General features: G+C 47.9%; 1 protein-coding gene across 1 annotated transcript in view; it reads left to right on the top strand.

Moving 5' to 3' along the window:
• Positions 1-582: 582 nt before the first annotated feature.
• Positions 583-21,874, top strand: part of RBBP4 (RB binding protein 4, chromatin remodeling factor) — a 109,267-nt gene continuing 87,975 nt past the window's right edge. The window contains exons 1-6 of the mRNA XM_063954142.1: positions 583-904; positions 1,134-1,281; positions 1,403-1,548; positions 4,501-4,674; positions 5,691-5,806; positions 5,912-6,072. Of these exons, the coding sequence (XP_063810212.1) occupies positions 889-904; positions 1,134-1,281; positions 1,403-1,548; positions 4,501-4,674; positions 5,691-5,806; positions 5,912-6,072 (761 nt within the window). The 5' untranslated portion in view covers positions 583-888. The remainder of the gene's footprint in view (positions 905-1,133; positions 1,282-1,402; positions 1,549-4,500; positions 4,675-5,690; positions 5,807-5,911; positions 6,073-21,874) is intronic.

Below are 21,874 nucleotides of genomic sequence, written 5' to 3'. Positions count from 1 at the left end.
GAAAATAAAAAACCTAACATAAAATCTTTCAGTGAAACTCAGTAGAGCTCCTCTGGAGTGCGACCAGTCTGCCTGGGCACATTTCTAAACTGAGGTCTGGAGGAAGAGCATAGAGGGAGGAGCCAGTTCACACTCTGAAAACGTCTTAAAGTGCCCATGGCTCCTGCGGAACCGTCTATACCCCATGGTACTGAAGTGGACCCCAGCATCCTCTAGGACGTATGAGAAAAGAAAAAAAATCTCAAAAGTTTACCCGGTTTAACCAAGGTATAGCAGAGTACTAAAATGCGCCTGGCCATGAGGCTATAGAGTGCTGCTTCCTGCTATGATGAGGCCAAGCGGCTGATGCCCATTATATGGGCGGCAGATAAGCTAGGACAGAACATGACAACCATTACTGCGCTGCCCGTCGTGCCACCCTGCCTGCGTTAGTACAGCCTGAGCCTACCACTACCCCTACTACTAGCTACTCTGTCTCACATGGATTATCCCATGATGCTGCCTCTGCGTTGCCCTGGATATTCCTCTGTTGTCATGGAGATGCCAGACCACGCCCACTGGGCCGCACGTCCGCTTAGGGAGCTGCAGACGCAGCGCTACGGGGGCGCCTCCCGCGTGACGCAGTACTCGCCGATTGGCCGCGGCGCTCGCTGCTGTTACGATTCCGATTGGCCTAGATTGGCGCGAAGGTGCGCGACTGCGAGATACGGGGAGGCGGGAAACAATAGCGGGAGGAGCAGAGCGGAGACCGGGGACACAGGGGAGGAGCTGCCCCCGTAACCAACCGCCCTGACCGAGAGAGGGGGACACGGTCCGGACAGCGAGGCCGGGAGAAGTGTCGCACCGGAGAGGCCGCAGAAAGCGCGAGCGCTGCTCCCAGCGGACACCATGGCGGACAAGGAGGGTAAGTGTGGAGAAAGTTCGCGTCTCTTGTGCAGGGTGCACCGGGAGTCTCCCCTCTGCCGGGAAGCCGGCCAGCGCTAGGTGTGAGACCACAGCCAACCGGCCACATTAGGAGGGGCGCTAGTGTGGGGCACCCCGGATGCCCGTCTCCATCCCCTAGCGTCCCGCATAGCTTCAGAAGTTTCCGTGCACCTTACCCTGTGCTGTCCCCTCTCTCCCTGGTACTGCAGCTGCGTTTGACGATGCGGTGGAGGAGCGGGTCATTAACGAGGAGTACAAGATCTGGAAGAAGAACACCCCTTTCCTGTACGACCTGGTGATGACGCACGCCCTGGAGTGGCCGAGCCTCACCGCACAGTGGCTTCCAGATGTCACCAGGTGAGGGGCCGGCGGGGAGCAGGGTGCGCCCAGCACATACACCTGATGCTTGCTAACTTTGTTTTATTTACGCTCTTACAGTGTGGCACCCTGTGTCCTGTTTCTGGGTTTATATTCACAGGCCAGAAGGGAAAGACTTTAGTATCCACCGCCTGGTTCTTGGGACACACACTTCTGATGAGCAGAATCACTTGGTGATCGCTAGTGTGCAACTTCCAAATGATGATGCCCAATTTGATGCCTCTCATTATGACAGTGAGAAAGGAGGTGGGTGTTGAACAGACTACTGTTGTAAAACTGCTTAATTGAAGCATTAAAAGTAAATGCTAGGGAGTAGAGTTATACATGGTGTAATATTAAAGAGAGCTCTTCTCTTTAGGCCAGAGGTTCTATGGGCTCCTTAAGGCACCCTAACGATCCAGGTTTTAGGTATATCCATGGCTCGGCACAGATAGTTAGTACCTCAATCAATTTGATTTAACCATCACCTGTGGCCAAGTATGGATATACTTAAAACCTGGACCGTGTTTGAGTTTGGTTTGTGGGCTTCTCCAGTTGCAGAAATGGATCTGTAGGTATCACAACTATAAGTGCAAATTTCCATACTATGACTTTGGGCTTCTCTCACAAATACAGTACACTATCCACCATGCTGTTAAGTTTTCTCAACTTCTTTTTGCTAAGACCTCAAGTCCCTGAGCAAGATCATTCTGGAAGTAAAGCGAAGTATCAACTGATCATATAGCCACTGATGTGAAAAATAGGCCTGGTTTGCTGATCAGGTATTGCTCTTTGGATGGGTCTTATTTGTTTCATCATGGTCTGTTGTAGCTAGCGGCAATATTCTTGATGGTAATCCTGTTTGAGTGAACTTGATAAAGACTATGGGCAGGATGTACTAAGCTCTCCCGCCGTGGAATATCTACTCCCACTGGCCGACTCTGCCCTTTGCTCCCTGTAGTTTCCGGATCGCGTGATCTCATCCGTCACGGTACATCTTCCATATGCACCAACATACAGATCTGTTAACCACCCCTTCCTCTTAAACTGCACACCTGTCCCGTATCTAGCAGCAGCCTGTAATTTCCAATCTCAATATCCTTTGTTGTGCTGTCATATGCGCAGTTGCAAGAAAATAGGAAAGGGGGCTCGCGGCTGAGACAATGCAGTGTCCTGAGTGGTGGTGAGGAGGCGGAACAAGTGAGTTAATTCCACCGAGGGGGGAGAGATGAAAATTACGGGGAGTGAAGGACAGCGCCGGCCAGTGGGAGGAGAGTAGTTACAGTGGAGAAGACAACGGGAGCGCATAGAGGGGAGATTCTGTGGCGGGAGAACTTAGTACATCCCGCTCTATACATTAGCATTACTGCTAATGAATAGTCTTGGATTTGATTCCTGTCATGGCCCTAATTGTTTGGAATTTGTATGTTCTCACTGTGCTTGCATGGGTTTCCTTCCACAATCTAAAAATACCGGCCGCGGCATGACTTCCCTGTGCGATATAGCTGGTGATACAGCACAGTGTGTATGCCCGCCGTCGGGCGGCCCGGGAGGGGAAACAATAGGCAATGTCGCTCACTGAGCACATCGCCTAGTGTGTACCCACCTTTAGGCTAGGTACACATGCACGAGTGGCAATCGTGCTGATGGTCAGGGCAGTATCCCTTAGCCTTGGATAATTGCAAATTAATGGTACACATTACCAAATGTAATGAACGCCATCTCGTTCCGTCTTTTATTACACTGCACTGGGTCGCATGGGGCATCTGGGTGGCCGTACTGTACGACCGATCATAAGATGTTGCATGCGACCCGCAGGAGCACACAGTAGAGCATACACATTAGGCAGTATGCCTTGTTGGTAGTTTTCACGCTAGGATTTTTTTAGGGCAGGGTGCTGATCATTGAGGAGGGCACATTTTTATTTTGAAGGGCACATTTCTGATGTGATGCTTTGCGCACAAAGCATAGCGCATATATATGTTTATAGTTTTTGTACATACATTTTCCCCTTAGTGTATCATATACCACCACATACATATAGGACACCCATGTAACACCTAACATCTGTACTGAGAAAAATACTGTATGTCCAGTCTTCTTGAAAGATCGTCTGTAGCATGTATATACTGTAAGTAGATAATTATAAATGTCTCCTCCAGTGCTGAAGTAGTTATAATCCTTGTGTTATAAAACAGAAAAGTTAAGCAATGGGCTAAAATATATAGGAATAAAATAAGTCTGTTCTACTAGGGAAATAGTGTAAGCAGTACATGCTCACTGCTTACCCTGTTCTTTCCTTCTTCATCAGAGTGCTGTTACGCCGGCAGCCACAGCAGTGATGCCATTTACAGTCCCTCTGCCAAGTTCGCTAAGGATAGAAACGGCCTAGAAAGAACACTGTTGTATGGCAAATGTAAAGGCTTATTTCCTCATGTCTGGTACAATAAATGTTTTTATTTCTTTAGACCAGGCAATTCCAACTTCTGTCTTCAAGGCACACTAACTGCATGTTTTAGTGATTTCCAGGCTTCAGCACAGGTAGTTAAAGCAAAATAACTGAGGTACTAATTAAGTCACCTGTTCTCAAGCCTGGGTATCACTACAACCTGGATTGTTAGTGTGCCATGAGGACCAGGGTTGGGAATGCCTGGCTTAGACTTATACTCCTTTCACACTGGACAAATAACCCGGTATCGACCCGGCACATTTGGCGGGTCGACGTGCGGTGTGAAATGGGCATAGCCGAAATACCGAGTCGTGTGACCCGGCAAGTCAAAACCCCACCCCACCCCAGCATGGTAAGCGTAAAAAGAGTCCTCTTGACTTGTGTACACCCACGAGTGGGAATAGCCCCTATTAGACAGGATTCCGGCTGTCTGCATGGTCAACGGTCTGGATCCCGGGGTCGGTTGTTAAGAAGACTGTACTTGAGCATTTCTCCTACCAATTTAGGATGGCTTCGGGACATCCCAGTATGGCTTCTAAAGAATAAAATGGGAGTTTTTGTACTAGTGTTAAATCACAACCAAGAGTCACATAATAGGAGCGGTAACTGTTTATTCAGCAGTGATCAGTACAAAATTAACGTGTGCGTCTGGTCTTTGAGCATCTAATCTTGAAGTATTTAAAGTGTTGTGAAAAACATAGCTTTTTTTTTTTTTTTTAACCATACAATTTGCAGTTTTAAAAAGTTAATTTAAATATTACTTTTCTCAGAGTTTGGAGGCTTTGGTTCAGTTAGTGGGAAAATAGAAATTGAGATAAAAATAAACCATGAGGGAGAAGTGAACAGAGCTCGCTACATGCCACAGAACCCCTGCATCATTGCAACAAAAACCCCATCCAGTGACGTCCTTGTGTTTGACTATACAAAACACCCATCCAAACCAGGTAAGTACCTATACAGTTGTGCTTGCTTTCAGAGTGTTTTCTCTTGCAATATAGTGTTCACTCTAAGTACAGGTGCAGATAAGTAAGGCTGACATATTTTAAATTTTGAAGGGTAAAACTTTAGAAATTATGTATAGCTACACCCTGCACTAGAATGAACACTAATATTTACAAAATAAATATTGTGTTAACTGGGTATCTAAAAGTACTAGTTTATTTCATGGCATTCATATTCTATATGTGACAGGTTTTCTTTTAAGTCTATATACTGTAGAATTCAAGGATATGTGAAAGGTGTGCGTCTCAAACTTTGACTGGGGGGTCATTCCGAGTTGATAGCTCGCTAGCTACTTTTTGCAGCTGTGCAAACGTATAGTCTCCTCCCACAGAGGCGTGTATTTTAGCTTTGCAAGTGTGTGAACGCTCTTGCAGCCGAGCATTACAAATACAGTTTGTGCAGTTTGAGTAGGTCTGAACTTAGCCCTTGCGATCACTTCAGCCTGTCCGGTCCCAGAATTGACGTCTGACACCCCCGCCCTGCAAACGATTGGACACGCCTGCGTTTTTCCAAACCCTCCCAGAAAACGGTCAGTTGACACCCACTAACGCCCTCTTCCTGTCTCCTTGTGATCGGCTGTGCGAATGGATTCTTCGTTAGAACCATTGCACAGCAACGATGCTCTTTGTACCCATACGACAATGCGTGCGCATTGTGGCGCTTGTGCAGTTTTGCGTTTTTACTAAATTGGCAGCGAGCTGTCAACTCGGAATGACCCCCGGGTACTAAGTGAGTCTTACACCTGAACTATGTGGTGTGTATCAATAATACCAGTACTAATTGGAATACAATCTCTAAAATGGACTTCAGAAACTTAACACAACACCTCCATCTTATTAATGGTTTTGGCGTGCATCATAACATCCATGTTTCTAATCTGTTTACTACATTTAAACAATACATTCATATGTCTGTAGTTAAGGTTTGTGTCTGTTAACTTAAACGTTTTATTGTGTAGATCCTTCAGGAGAATGTAATCCAGACCTCCGGCTTCGTGGGCACCAAAAGGAAGGATATGGCTTATCCTGGAACCCTAATCTTAGTGGAAACCTACTTAGTGCTTCTGATGACCATGTGAGTTATAAGCTTTACTATATCTGCTTGAGTCATATGTTGGTTTATTAAGTGCTTATATCGCCATCATTGCAAAACGTAAGCATATGTATTCTTTGCTTGTAGACAATTTGCTTATGGGACATTAGTGCTGTACCTAAAGAAGGAAAGATAGTTGATGCGAAGACTATCTTCACAGGACATACCGCAGTGGTGGAAGATGTTTCTTGGCACTTATTACACGAGTCTCTGTTTGGATCAGTGGCGGATGACCAGAAACTCATGATGTGAGTGTGGTGGTTTGGTAAAATATTTATTTTGTCAGTCTGTTATGTATTTGTTTACTGAAAGTGCACTGCAATATAAAATGTTTGTGTTAAGTCGTTCTCTCCATAGGTACATCTGCATTGGCTGCTGCATGCACCCATTGTCTTTTGGCATAGTTTCTCTTACGTCCTAGAGGATGCTGGGGTCCACATTAGTATTATGGGGTATAAACTGGTCCCTTGGAAGCCATGGGCACTTTAAGAGTTTATTAGTGTGGGCTGGCTCCTACCTCTATGCCCCTCCTACCAGACTCCGTCTAGAAAATGTGCCCGGTGGAGCCGGTCATAGCTAGGGGAGCTCCTAGGAGTTCTTCTGGTTTTATTTATTTATTTTTTTTTTTTTTTTAAGAGTTAGGTACAGGGAGGCTGCTTTGTGGGACTTAGAGGAAGGGTGGGGTGGGGGAGTAGGATCCAACCCTAGAGGTTAATGGCTCCTATCTCCGCTGACAGGACACTGAGCTCCTGAGGGTGATGATTGCAAGCCCCCGAGGCGACCGCTCACTCCCGGAGCACTGCCGCTTCCCCCTAACAGAGTGAGAAGATGGAGTGGTGAGTATGACGCCGGCGCCCTGGTAAGCAGGTCGTTGGTGGGAATGGCGCGGTACAAGGGTGGGAGCGCTGCTCTGATTAGCTGCACTCCGGAGGGCTCAGAGGTACAGGTTGTGCGGCGCTGTGAGGGGCACCCTGGGCCATCGAAATGCCCTAACACTGGTCAACTATGCTAATGGGCTAATCCCACTGTTGGCAGCAAGAGAACCTCAGGCCAGTATAATATAAGTGCTGGAAGACATGCCATTACAGGGGGCGGGGCTTCAGAGCGGAACCAGCACTATTTTCTCCCTGCAGTTCACACTACAGAGACGCTGACAGGGAGTGCTGCCCTCCACATAACTCCGGTACCAGGGTGTTATAGAAAGGGGGGGGGGGGGGGGGGGTGTTATTAACTGTTTAATCTATTAAGGTTACTCAGTCAGTGCCAGGCATTTATCATAATTGCCTACTGGGGAGCTGTGTGTGCTGGCTCCTGAACTCTGTGTCTCTCTGAAGGTACTTTGGGGGAAACTTTCTGACATTTTCCTGTGTGTATGTGTCTCACATTACCATGTCTAGGGACTCTGTCTTGTGCTGCAGAGTGTGCGTCTTCTCCAGAGGAGTCTATTCCATGTACTCGGGAATGCAGTATACTGTCTTAGCCTTCTGAATCCGAGCCCCCATGGGTGGCTTTTATTAAGAGAATGATATCCCAGATTTCATCTAGGATACCTCATGAGACTGAAACACAGGTTTTGAGAAAATCTGTAGAGGTTTTGTCGTATTCTGCTCTTACTACCTCATCCAAAACCCCTGGTATGCACCCTAAAAAGCGTGCGCTTGCCCAAATAATGCAAGCCGAGACTGATACGGGTGATTGCGAGGGGGGATATGCTTGGGGGGGCATCCCTTGCTAAGGGGGTGCATCCCTTGCTAAGGGGGTGCAACTCATGATTGAGGCCATTAGGGACATTTTACATATTTCTGAGAAGGTACCTGAGCAGGTGGTGGAGCCTTACTTTACTGACAATAAAAAGTCCTCCCTTGCCTTCCCTGCGTCTCAGTAACTAAACGCATTGTTTGAAAAATCCTGGGGAAACCCGGAGAAAGTTCCAGATCCCTAAAAGGGTTCTCATTGCTTTTCCCTTCCCTGAGAAGGATAGGAAAAAGTGGGAAAACCCGCCTATAGTAGACTCTTCTATATCTAGGTTGTCTAAGAAAGTGGGTTTACCTGTCCCTGGGTCCACCGCTTTAAAAATGCCGGCTGACCGAAAGATTGAGACTACACAGTCATCGTACACAGCAAATGGTGTAGCTTTAAGACCCACTATTGCTTGTGCATGGATTTCTAAAGCCATAGTAGAGTGGTCAGGCACTTTACTAGAGGAGTTGAATTCTATGGACAGAAACGACATTGAATTGTTTTTACGTCACAAACAGGATTCTGCAGGTTCTATGGTGGAAGCCGTGAATGACCTTGGACATCTGAATGCGAAGGCTTCTTCCATGGCTCTGTCGGCACGCAGAGAACGCTGGCTGCGCCAATGGTCTGCGTATGCGGAATCCAAGAAGAATGTGGAGAACCTTCCCTTCACAGGTAAGGCTGTTTGGGGAAGCATTAGATGCGTGGATCTCCACGGCCACTGCGGGTAAGTCAACTTTTCTTCCCTCTGCTACACCACCGACTAGGAAATCCTATCCTACGTTTGCAATGCAGTCCTATCGGACCGCTAAAGTTAAAATGTCCAAATCCCCCTCCACTTGCTTTAGAGGTGGTCGGGGGAAATCCCGAAAACCTGCACCCACAGGTTCCCTGGAACAGAAACCTGGTTCTGTTTCTTCAAAATCCTTGGCAGGCTTCCCAGCCTGGAGATCGGGCAGGTGGGAGCAAGACTAAGAAATTTCAGTCATGTCTGAGCGTCCTCATGCCTGGATCCATGGGTACAAGATATTGTTACCCAGGAGTACAGACCGAAGTTTCAGGAACTCCAACCTCACAGATTCTTCAAATCATGCTTACCAGCTTCACTGACAGAAAGCACTATCCTACAGGAGGCCATTCAAAAATTGCTAAAGTCAAATGTCATTGTTCCTGTTCCACCTCACCTAACAAACAAGGGTTATTATTCAAATCTGTTTGTGGTACCGAAACCGGATGGTTCGGTCAGGCCATCTCAAATCTTTGAACCCTTATTTGAGGGAATTCAAATTCAAGATGGAGTCTCTGAGAAGGGTGATCTCAGGTCTGGAGGAGGGGGAATCGGTGGATATCAAGGATGCCTACCTTCACATTCTGATCTGGCCACCTCACCAGGCTTATCTCAGATTTGCGCTGCTGGACTGTCACTATCCGTTGCAGGCACTGCCGTTTGGCCTCTCCATGGCACCGAGTGTTCACCAAGGTCATGGCAGAGATGATGATGCTCCTCCGCAAGCAGGGTGTGAACATAATTCCTTATCTGGATGATCTGCTGATAAAAGCATCTTCCAGGGAGAAGCTGTTGCAGAGCATTGCTCTCTCAACTCAACTACTCCAGTATCATGGATGGATGGATCCTGAATCTTCCAAAGTCGCATTTGGAGCCGACAAGGAGACTGTCCTTCCTGGGGATGATCCTCGACACGGAAGTACAGAGGGTGTTTCTGCCGGAAGAGAAAGCTTTGGTGATATAAACAATGGTCCAGGATGTCCTGAAGCCAGCCCAGTTATCGGTTCATCTGTAAGGGAAGAATGTTGCCTCCTACGAGGCTCTGTAGTACGGAAGATTTCACGCATTGTCTTTCCAACTGGATCTCCTGGACAATGGTTGGGATCTCATCTTCGCATGCACCAGAGGATACGTCTGTCACCGAAAGCCAGAATCTCGCTCCACTGGTGGCTGCAAACCTCGCACATACTAGAGGGCCGCAGGTTCGAGATTCAGAATTGGATCCTGCTAATCACGGATTAGGTTGGGGAGCAGTCACCCAAGGGGAAAACTTCCAAATAAGGCGGTCAAGTCTGGAATCCATCCTTCCAATAAACATTCTGGTACTAAGGGCCGTGTACAACAGTCTTCTACAAGCGGCACATCTTCTGAAAGATCAGGCCATTCAGGTTCAGTCGGACAATGTAACGACAGTGGCCTACATAAACCGACAGGGCGGAACGAAGAGCAGAGCTGCAATGTCGTGTAACAAGAATCATCCTTTGGGTGGAAAAGCATGCGGTGGCGCTGTCGGCAATCTTAATTCCGGGAGTGGACAACTGGGAAGCAGACTTCCTCAGCAGACACCATCTCCATCCAGGAGAGTGGAGCCTCCACCCAGAGGTGTTCTCGGAGGTGACAAATCTTTGGGGCGTACCTCGTATAGACATGATGGCCTCACACCTCAACAAGAAGCTTTGGAGGTACTGTTCCAGGTCGAGGGATCCACAGGCAGTGGCGGTGGACGGGTGTTCAAGTCAGTGTATGTGTTCGCACCACTTCCACTCATCCCAAGGATTCTCAAACTAATCAAAAGAACAAGAGTTCAGGCGATCCTCATTGCTCCGTACTGGCCAAGAAGGGCTTGATACGCGTATATTCTGGAGTTATGCTGGAAGATCAGAGTCCTTTTCGAGAGGACCTTCTGCAACAGGTGCCGTTCGCTTATCAAGACTTACCACGGCTACGTTTGACGTCATGGAGGTTGAACGCCAGATCTTAGCTCAGAAGGGCATTCTGAACAAAGTTATTCCTACCTAGATACAGGTTAGGAAAGGAGTAACGTCAAAACATTACCATCGGATTTGGAAAAAGTACGTGTTTTGGTGTGAATCCAAGAAGTTTCCTAAGATGGAGTTTCAACTTGGACGGTTTCTCCTCTTCCTGCAAGCAGGTGTGGATGTATGGCTGCGCTTGGGCTCCATAAAAGTCCAGATTTTGGCCTTGTCCATTTTTCCCCCAGAAACAATTGGCTGCCCTCCCCGAGGTTCAGACTTTCTTGAAAGGTGTTCTGCACATCCAACCTCCCTTTGTGCCTCCTACGGCACCTTGTGATCTTAACGTGGTGCTGCAGTTCCTGCAATCGGATTGGTTTGAGCCTTTACAGGAGGTTGATGTCAAGTTTCTTACTTGGAAGGCGGACACACTGTTGGCATTGGCATCTGCTAGACTTGTGTCGGAATTGGGGGCATGGTCCTGCAAGAGCCCCTACTTGATTTTCCAAGAAGATAAAGCTGAGCTTAGGACGCGTCGGCAATTTCTTCCAAAGGTTTTGTCGGCTTTTCATATCAATCAACCTATTGTGGTGTTAGTGGCTACTGACTCCTCAATTCCCCCAAAGTCCCTGGATGTTGTGCGGGCTTTGAAGATTTATGTGAAGAGAACTTCTCGTCACAGAAAGTCGGACGCTCTGTTTGTCCTTTTAAGATCCCAACAAGGTTGGGTGTACTGCTTCTAAGCAGACTATTTCTCGCTGGATAAGGTGTACTATCCAGCATGCTTATTCTACGGCAGGATTCCCGTGTCCGTAATCTGTTAAGGCCCACTCTACTCGTAAATTGGGTTCTTCCTGGGCGGCTGCCCAGGGTGTCTCGGCTTTACAACTTTGCCGAGCGGCTACTTGGTCGATCACGTTTGCTAAATTCTACAAGTTCGATACTTCGGCCTCTGTGGACCTTTAAGTTTGGTCAATCGGTGCTGCAAGAGCCTCCTGCTCTCCCTCCCGTACTGGGAGCTTTGGTACATCCCCATGGTACTAATGTGGACCCCAGCATCCTCTAGGACGTTAGAGAAAGTAGGATTTTAAATACCTACCAGTGAATCCTTTTCTCGTAGTCCGTAGAGGATGCTGGACGCCCGCCCAGCGCTTCGTTTTCCTGCATTTGTTACTTGGTTCAGTACTGTGTTTTAGCCGTTGCTGAATTGTTTCAAGTTGGTTAGCTTGGTTTTCTGTTAGGGGTGAGATTCACACCAGCTCTCACACATCTGTGTATTTCCTTCACTCAAAGTATGTCCGTCTCCTCGGGCACAGTTTGTAGACGGAGTCTGGTAGGAGGGGCATAGAGGGAGGAGCCAGCCAACACTATTAAACTCTTAAAGTGCCCATGGCTCCCAAGAGACCAGTCTATACCCCATGGTACTAATGTGGACCCCAGCATCCTCTACAGACTACGAGAAAAGGATTTACCGGTAGGTAATTAAAATCCTATTTCTCATACGTCCTAGAGGATGCTGGGGTCACCATTAGAACCATGGGGTATAGACGGGATCCTCAGGAGACATGGGCACTTTAAGACTTTGAAAGGGTGTGAACTGGCTCCTCCCTCTATGCCCCTCCTCCAGACTCCAGTTTTAGAATTGTGCCCAGTGAGCCTGGACGCACTACAGGGAGCTCTACTGAGTTTCTCTGAAAACTTTTTTGTTAGGGTTTTTATGTTCAGGGATGCTGCTGGCAACAGTCTCCCTGCTTCGTGGGACTTAGGGGAGAGACGTATGACCCACTTCCAGTGAGTTCAAGGGCTCTGCTTCTGGCTACAGGATACCATTAGCTCCTGAGGGTTTGATCGCTGTGTACGCTCAGATGCTCGCTCCCACAGCCTGCCGTCAACCCCTTTCAGAGCCAGAAGTCAGACAGGTGAGTTACCGAAGAAAAGAAGACTTCAACTTCAGTGACGGCATTTTATGAGGTACCGCGCAGCGGGCAGACGCTGTGCGCCAAGCTCCCACTCACACAGCACTGCGGGGGGTGCCCTGGGCAGCTGAAAAAAACATCCTCATGAAGCCCACTGGCAAGAGGGGGCATTAGTGCCGCGGCACTGTCCCAACCCCCACCAGTATAAATATTGAGAAAAGTGGGATAGAAGCGCGCCATTAAGGGGGCGGAGCTTCTTCCTCACAGCGCCATTTCCTCTCCACAGCAGAGACGCTGGTCCTCCTCAGACAAGCACCAGGGGCGCAAAACGGGAGGGGGGAGGCATATAATTGGTGATATAGATATAGATATATATATATATATATATAGATAGAGATAGATATATAGATAGATATATAGAGATAGATAGATAGAGATATATATATATATAGATATAGAGATATAGATAGATAGATATAGATATATATCTATATCTATCTATCTATATCTGTTAGTGATAAAAGCGCTATAGGTCTGAAGCATTGTCTTGGCGCTTTCAGACCCGTTTTCTCAGCGCAGGGTTGTGGCTCTTATTAGTAAGAGGCTAGATAAGTCTGAGTCGCAGACCCGGGCATGGCAGAAATCTGTGGAAGATATGTTATTCCAAAGTCAGGTCCCCTCAGGGTCACAAAAACGTACGTTGGCCCAGTTGGCAGACACTGATACTGACGAGGACACTGATTCCAGTGTAGACCAAAGCGATTCCAGGTTAGACCCAAAATTGTCTAAAAGCATTCAGTACATGATTGTGGCGGTTAAAGATGTATTACATATCACTGAGGACCCAGCTATCCCTGATAAAAGGGTCTGTATATATAAAGAAAGGAAACCTGAGATAACGTTTCCTCCCTCTCATGTACTGAACACGCTATTTGAAAAAGTTTGGGAAGGTCCTGACAGACGGTTTCAGCTTCACAAAAGAATTATGGCAGCTTATCCATTTCCCTCAATGGATAGGGAAAAGTGGGAGTCACCCCCCACCGTGGACAAGGCCTTGTCTCGTTTGTCTAAAAAGGTGGCTCTCCCGTCACCTGACACGGCGGCCCTTAAGGATCCTGCGGATCGTAAACAAGAAACTACGTTGAAGTCCATTTATGTGACCACTGGTACACTACTCTGACCTGTCATTGCGTCTGTGTGGGTAAATAGTGCTATCGAAAAGTGGGCAGATAACTTGTCATCTGATATAGATACCCTAGATAGGGATGGCATCCTCTTGACGCTGGGTTATATCAAGGACGCTGCAGCTTACCTTAAGGAAGCTGCAAGAGATATTGGTCTTTTGGGATCAAAGGCCAATGCCATGGCTGTTTTAGCTAGGCGTGCGTAGTGGATTGACCAATGGAAAGCTGATGCTGACTCCAAGTAAAGTATGGAATCTATACCATATAAAGGTAAGGCTTTATTTGGAGATGGCCTTGATGATTTGGTATCTACGGCTACCGCAGGTAAGTCATCTTTTTTTACCTTATGTTCCTCCACAACAAAAGAAACAGCACCGTTATCAGATGCAGTCCTTTCGGCCCAATAAATTTAGAAAGGGCCGAGGTTCTTCCTTCCTTGCTACTAGAGGAAGGGGAAGAGGTAAACGATCTCCAGCCTTGTCAGGCTCCCAGGAGCAGAAGTCCTCCCAGGCTAATGCCAATTCCACCCCATGGCGTTAGGGCTCCTGTGCGGGAGTCCGCACCGGCGGGGGCCCGTCTAAAACTCTTCAATTTTGGGTTCTTTCGAACCTAGACCCTTGGATCTTACAAATAGTATCCCAAGGGTACAAGCTGGAGTTTCAAGACGTCCCCCCTCACCGGATTTTCAAATCGGCCTTACCAGTTTCTCTTTCATCCACTAGGGGACACTGGAGTTCCACTTAGACATTAGGGGTGTGAAGTCTGCAACCGGAGGTGTGGCACAATCTAAAAAATTAGCATTGTCTGCACAGCCAGCCCCTCCCCCTTCACGCCCCTCATGCCTCAGTTTTGAAAATTGTGCTGGAGGTACAGCACGTGGGCGCACAGAGCTCCTGACTAAATTTACTTTTGTTTTATTTTTAATGGTTTTCTTGATATGGGCTGTGTCACCCTAATGAAAAGGGAGACAAGAGCCTCAGAATTGTGAGAGACAACGATCCCTATCGAATGGACCTGCATCTCCACAGAAAATAAGAATTTACTTACCGATAATTCTATTTCTCGGAGTCCGTAGTGGATGCTGGGGTTCCTGAAAGGACCATGGGGAACAGCGGCTCCGCAGGAGACAGGGCACAAAAAAGTAAAGCTTTTACCAGATCAGGTGGTGTGCACTGGCTCCTCCCCCTATGACCCTCCTCCAGACTCCAGTTAGGTACTGTGCCCGGACGAGCGTACACAATAAGGGAGGCAATTTGAATCCCGGGTAAGACTCATACCAGCCACACCAATCACACCGTACAACTTGTGATCTAAACCCAGTTAACAGTATGATAACAGAAAGAGCCTCTTAAAGATGGCTCCTTAACAATATAACCCGAATTTGTTAACAATAACTATGTACAGTATTGCAGATAATCCGCACTTGGGATGGGCGCCCAGCATCCACTACGGACTCCGAGAAATAGAATTATCGGTAAGTAAATTCTTATTTTCTCTATCGTCCTAAGTGGATGCTGGGGTTCCTGAAAGGACCATGGGGATTATACCAAAGCTCCCAAACGGGCGGGAGAGTGCGGATGACTCTGCAGCACCGAATGAGAGAATTCCAAGTCCTCTTTTGCCAGGGTATCAAATTTGTAGAATTTTACAAACGTGTTTTCCCCCGACCACGTAGCTGCTCGACAGAATTGTAATGCCGAGACCCCTCGGGCAGCCGCCCAAGATGAGCCCACCTTCCTTGTGGAATGGGCCTTAACAGATTTAGGCTGTGGCAGGCCTGCCACAGAATGAGCAAGTTGAATTGTGTTACAAATCCAACGAGCAATCGTCTGCTTAGAAGCAGGGGCACCCAACTTGTTGGGTGCATATAGTATCAACAGCGAGTCAGATTTTCTGACTTCAGCCGTCCTTGAAATGTATATTTTTAAGGCTCTGACAACGTCCAACAACTTGGAGTCCTCCAAGTCGCCAGTGGCCGCAGGCACCACAATAGGTTGGTTCAGGTGAAACGCTGATACCACCTTAGGGAGAAAATGCGGACGAGTCCTCAGTTCTGCCCTATCCGAATGGAAGATTAGATAAGGGCTTTTATAAGATAAAGCCGCCAATTCAGATACTCTCCTGGCGGAAGCCAGGGCCAGTAACATAGTCACTTTCCATGTGAGATATTTAAAATCCACCTTTTTCAATGGTTCAAACCAATGGGATTTGAGGAAATCTAAAACTACATTTAGATCCCACGGTGCCACCGGAGGCACCACAGGAGGCTGTATATGCAGTACTCCTTTAACAAAAGTCTGTACCTCAGGAACTGAGGCCAATTCTTTTTGGAAGAATATTGACAGGGCCGAAATTTGAACCTTAATAGATCTCAATTTGAGACCCATAGACAATCCTGATTGTAGGAAATGTAGGAAACGACCCAGTTGAAATTCCTCCGTCGGAACACTCCGATCCTCGCACCACGCGACATATTTTCGCCAAATGCGGTGATAATGTTTCGCGGTGACTTCCTTCCTTGCCTTAATCAAGGTAGGAATGACTTCTTCTGGAATGCCTTTCCCTTTTAGGATCTGGCGTTCAACCGCCATGCCGTCAAACGCAGCCGCGGTAAGTCTTGAAAGAGACAGGGACCCTGTTGTAGCAGGTCCCTTCTCAGAAGTAGAGGGCACGGGTCGTCCGTGACCAACTCTTGAAGTTCCGGGTACCAAGTCCTTCTTGGCCAATCCGGAGCCACTAGTATTGTTCTTACTCCTCCTCACCGTATAATCTTCAATACCTTTGGTATGAGAGGCAGAGGAGGAAACACATATACTGATTTGTACACCCAAGGTGTTACCAGTGCGTCCACAGCTATTGCCTGTGGATCTCTTGACCTGGCGCAATACTTGTCCAGTTTCTTGTTGAGGCGAGACGCCATCATGTCTACCATTGGTCTTTCCCAACAGTTTATTAGCATGTGGAAGACTTCTGGATGAAGACCCCCCTCTCCCGGGTGAATATCGTGTCTGCTGAGGAAGTCTGCTTCCCAGTTGTCCACGCCCGGGAAGAACACTGCTGACAGTGCTATTACGTGATTCTCCGCCCAGCGAAGAATCTTGGCAGCTACTGCCATTGCACTCCTGCTTCTTGTGCCGCCCTGTCTGTTTACATGGGCGACCGCCGTGATGTTGTCCGACTGAATCAACACCGGTTTTCCTTGCAGGAGTGGTTCCGCCTGGCTTAGAGCATTTTAGATTGCTCTTAGTACCAGAATGTTTATGTGAAGAGACTTTTCCAGGTTCGTCCATACCCCCTGGAAGTTTCTTCCTTGTGTGACTGCTCCCCAACCTCTCAGGCTGGCGTCCGTGGTCACCAGGATCAAATCCTGTATGCCGAATCTGCGGCCCTCCAATAGATGAGCCTTTTGCAACCACCACAGAAGATATACCCTTGTCCTTGGCGACAGGGTTATTCGCAGGTGCATCTGAGGATGCGACCCTGACCATTTGTCCAACAGATCCCTTTGGAAAATTCTTGCATGGAATCTGCCGAATGGAATTGCTTCGTAAAAAGCCACCATTTTTCCCAGGACTCTTGTGCATTGATGTACAGACACCTTTCCTGGTTTTAGGAGGTTCCTGACAGGTCGGATAACTCCTTGGCTTTTTCCTCGGGAAGAAAAACCTTTTTCTGAACCGTGTCCAGAATCATCCCTAGGAACAGCAGACGTATCGTCGGAAAACAGCTGCGATTCTTGGAATATTTAGAATCCAGTCGTGCCGTCGAAGAACTACTTTAGATAGTGCTCTTCCGACCTCCAACTGTTCTCTGGAACTTGCCCTTTTTAGGTCGTGCAAGTAAGGGATAATTTAGATGCCTTTTTTCTTTGAAGAAACATCTTTTCGGCCATTACCTTGGTAAAAAGGCCCGGGGTGCCGTGGATAATTCAAACGGCATCGTCTGAAACTGATATTGACAGTTCTGTACCACGAACCAGAGGTACCCTTGATGAGAAGGACAAAATTTGGACATGGAGGTAATCCTTGATGTCCAGGGACACCATATAGTCCCCTTTTTTCCGGTTCGCTATCACTGCTCTGAGTGACTTTATCTCGATTTGAACCTTTTATGTAAGTGTTCAAAACATTTTAGATTTAGACTATGTGTCACCAAGCCGTCTGGCTTCAGTACCACAATATAGTGTGGAAAAATAATACCCTTTTCCTTGTCGTAGGAGGGGTACTTTGATTATCACCTGCTGGATATACAGCTTGTGAATTGTTTCCAATGCTGCCTCCCTGTCGGAGGGAGCCGTTGGTAAAGCAGACTTCAGGAACCTGCGAGGAGAAGATGTCTCGACTCTCCAATCTTTACCCCTGGGATAATACTCGTACGATCTAGGGGTCAACTTGCGAGTGATCCCACTGCGCCCTGAGACTCTTGAGACTACCCCCCCACCTTGATTCCGCTTGCACGGCCCCAGCGTCATGCTGAGGACTTGGCAGACGCGGTGGAGGGCTTCTTTTCCTGGGAAAGGGCTGCCTGCTGCAGTCTACTTCCCTTACCTCTATGTCTGGGCAGATATGACTGGCCTTTTGCCTGCATGCCCTCATGGGAAAGGAAAGATTGAGGCTGAAAAGACGGTGTCTTTTTTAGCTGAGATGTAACTTGGGGTAAAAAAGGTTGGATTTCCCAGCTGTTGCTGTGGTCCCCAGGTCCGATGGACCGACCCCCAAATAACTCCTTCCCTTTATACAGCAATACTTCCATCTGCCGTATGGGATCTGTATCACCTGACCACTGTCGTGTCCCTGACATCTTCTGGGAGATATGGACAACGCACTTATCTTGATGCCAGAGAGCAAATATCCCTCTGTGCATCTCACATACATATATATAGAATGCATCCTATTAAATGCTCTACATGAATAAAATATTTTCAGTCAGGGAATCCGACCAAGCCAACCCAGCACTGCATCTCCAGGCTGATGGCGATCGCTGGTCGCAGTATAACCACCGTATGTGTGTATATACTTTTTAGGATATTTTTCCAGCTTCCTATCAGCTGGCTCCTTGAGGGCGGCCGTATCTGGAGACGGTAACGCCACTTGATAAGCGTGTGAGCGCCTTATCACCCTAAGGGGTGTTTCCCAACGTACCCTAATTTCTGGCGGGAAAGGGTATAACGCCAATATTTGCTATCGGGGTAACCCTACGCATCATCACACACTTCATTTTATTTTATCTGATTCAGGAAAAACTACAGGTAGTTTTTTCCACTCCCACATAATACCCTTTCTTGTGGTACTTGTAGTATCAGAAACACGTAACACCTCCTTCATTGCCCTTAACGTGTGGCCCTAATGAGAAATACGTTTGTTTATTCACCGTCGACACTGTATTCAGTGTCCGTGTCTGTGTCGACCGACTGAGGTAAATGGGCGTTTTTAAAACCCCTGACGGTGTTTCTGAGACGCCTGGACCGGTCCTAATAGATTGTCGGCCGTCTCATGTCGTCAACCGACCTTGCAGCGTGTTGACATTCTCACGTAATTCTCTAAATAAGCCATCCATTCCGGTGTCGACTCCCTAGAGAGTGACATCACCATTACAGGCAATTTCTCCGCCTCCTCACCAACATCGTCCTCATACATGTCGACACACACGTACCGACACACAGCACACACACCGGGAATGCTCTGACAGAGGACAGGACCCACTAGCCCTTTGGGGAGACAGAGGGAGAGTCTGCCAGCACACACCAAAAACGCTATAATTATATAGGGACAACCTTATATAAGTGTTTCTCCCTTATAGCATCTTTTATATATATACAATATCGCCAAAATCAGTGCCCCCCCTCTCTGTTTTAACCCTGTTTCTGTAGTGCAGTGCAGGGGAGAGCCTGGGAGCCTTCTCTCCAGCTTTTCTGTGAGAGAAAATGGCGCTGTGTGCTGAGGAGATAGGCCCCGCCCCTTTTACGGCGGGCTCGTCTCCCGCTATTTTTGAAGTTAGGCAGGGGTTAAATATCTCCATATAGCCTCTGTGGGCTATATGTGAGGTATTTTTTGCCTCTAATAAGGTTTTTATTTGCCTCTCAGAGCGCCCCCCCCAGCGCTCTGCACCCTCAGTGACTGTTGTGTGAAGTGTGCTGAGAGGAAAATGGCGCACAGCTGCAGTGCTGTGCGCTACCTTTATGAAGACTCAGGAGTCTTCAGCCGCCGATTTTGGACCTCTTCTCTCTTCAGCGTCTGCAAGGGGGCCGGCGGCGCGGCTCCGGTGACCATCCAGGCTGTACCTGTGATCGTCCCTCTGGAGCTAGTGTCCAGTAGCCAAGCAGCAAATCCACTCTGCACGCAGGTGAGTTCACTACTTCTCCCCTAAGTCCCTCGTTGCAGTGATCCTGTTGCCAGCAGGACTCACTGTAAAGTAAAAAACCTAAGCTAAACTTTCTCTAAGCAGCTCTTTAGGAGAGCCACCTAGATTGCACCCTTCTCGTTCGGGCACAAAATCTAACTGGAGTCTGGAGGAGGGTCATAGGGGGAGGAGCCAGTGCACACCACCTGATCTGGTAAAAGCTTTACTTTTTTGTGCCCTGTCTCCTGCGGAGCCGCTGTTCCCCATGGTCCTTTCAGGAACCCCAGCATCCACTTAGGACGATAGAGAAATACTAATATGAAAGGTGCTGCGTCTCCCTAGGAAAAGGGAGACAAAGCTTGACAATACTGAGAGACAAAGATCCCTTTTGAAGGGATCTGCATCTCTCACAGGAGATCCTCTTGAAAGTACAGTGAGTAACTGGTTGTTTGTAGCCGCAAAAGGAGACTGACAGGATAGTAACTGCTCCCTCCCCACCCCCGCACACCCCGCGGCTTATTACGATAGACAGCGGGTCACCGTCACCCGGCTGCAGAGCGCCGGGCGCCTACCCGGTGAAGGTTACCGCGTTCCCTGCCGGCGCAGTCAGTGACTCGCTCTCTGCTTTGTCTCCTCACAGAGTGCGCGCGCCGGCGGGGAGACAGTGACATGACGGGAAGCGCTGCTAAGGACGGGTAAAAGGTCCGGTGGCGCGACCCGTCAGTGTAAGCGCGGCTTGTGGGGAGCGGACAAGCGCTTCCTGGCCAGTGGACGCGCCGCTGGCGGACCGGGTGAGAGCGGTCCCGCGGCGCGCGTGCTGGGGGGCAAGGTGAGTGGTGGTCAGCGCGGCTCCAGCCGCGTGTGCGGCTGCAGAGCTGTCAGTGGTGCATTGTTTTAATGTAGTGGATATGATGGGGGGGTTTTCAATGGCGGCCATCTTAATTTTCTCATGGGCGCCAATCTGAGGGGCAGGGATTAACCCTCCCCCTTTTATGCGTTATCCTATGAGACATTATATAAATTTAGCTCCCTCTGCTGGTAAAGTGAGTTATAGGAGGGTCTGTAATCCTATGAAAAATGAATAGGATTAGCTCCCTCTGCTGGTAAAAGGATTTATAGGAGGATCTCTTGAAGTATAATACTTAATTACTATTTATATTTTCTAAGGAATTCTATACAAAAGAGCCTGAAGAAAATACTAGGAAGCATGTGGACAACCTCACCATCGTAGCTGATTTACAGTTTGGGCTGTGATGATTACAAACCGGCTGCTGACATTTTTTATTTTTTATTTGTTTATTTTAAAATTTTTGGATTGTCATTTTCCCCTTTTTCCATATGAAGGGATAAATTTGTCCAGCCATTTCCAATACCTTCGCTTCCGTCATTCCTCAGGCTTTCTCTTCCTAATTTAAGGGGTAAAAGCACTGCGTAATACCCTAGTAAGGGGTTATATTAGCACGAGGCAGCTCCGGGGTGTGCGACTCCTGCTTAGACAGGGACGCACAACCTGGGAGCAGTACTCAGTCTAGGTCGTGGGAGGATGAGGATGTTCTTACGGACAGAATATCCAAAGAAATGGCAGAATCACGCATGCAACAATCAGAGTGGGCTGCGGGATTCTCAAAGACTATGGAAGAGTTTCTCATCAAATTAACGCCGCCCGCACAACCAGAAACGAAGGTGCGCAAGGCAGTTAAGACCCCTTCCTGTTGTTCAGCGGAGGAAGAGGAGGGTCTCATTGTAGATATCCTGGGCTTTAACCTGAGGAGTTCGACTTATTCGAATCCCCCGGAAAATAAATAAATAAAATAAAAACACGTTCAGTTTTTCCCATTCCTAAATATCTCCAAATTCAAATGGAGGAGACCTGGAAACAACCTGATAAACGTTTTCAATTCCCAAGACGGGTTCAGGTAACGTACCCTTTACCTAAGGGTGTAATGGATAAATGGGAGAATCCACCGGTAGTGGATACTTCCCTAGGTAGGTTATCAAAAAAGACAATCTTGCCGATACCTATTGTAACGACTTTAAAGGATGTTTCAGATTGTAAAGGTTGACACGGCTTTAAAGTCGATTTTCGTAGCAGCATGTGCAGCACAGAGGCC

Source organism: Pseudophryne corroboree, chromosome 2, assembly GCF_028390025.1.
Source record: "Pseudophryne corroboree isolate aPseCor3 chromosome 2, aPseCor3.hap2, whole genome shotgun sequence".
Taxonomy (NCBI): Eukaryota; Metazoa; Chordata; class Amphibia; order Anura; family Myobatrachidae; genus Pseudophryne; species Pseudophryne corroboree.
Note: the sequence above shows the minus strand (reverse complement) of the source record. Positions and strands in the feature narration are given on the sequence as shown.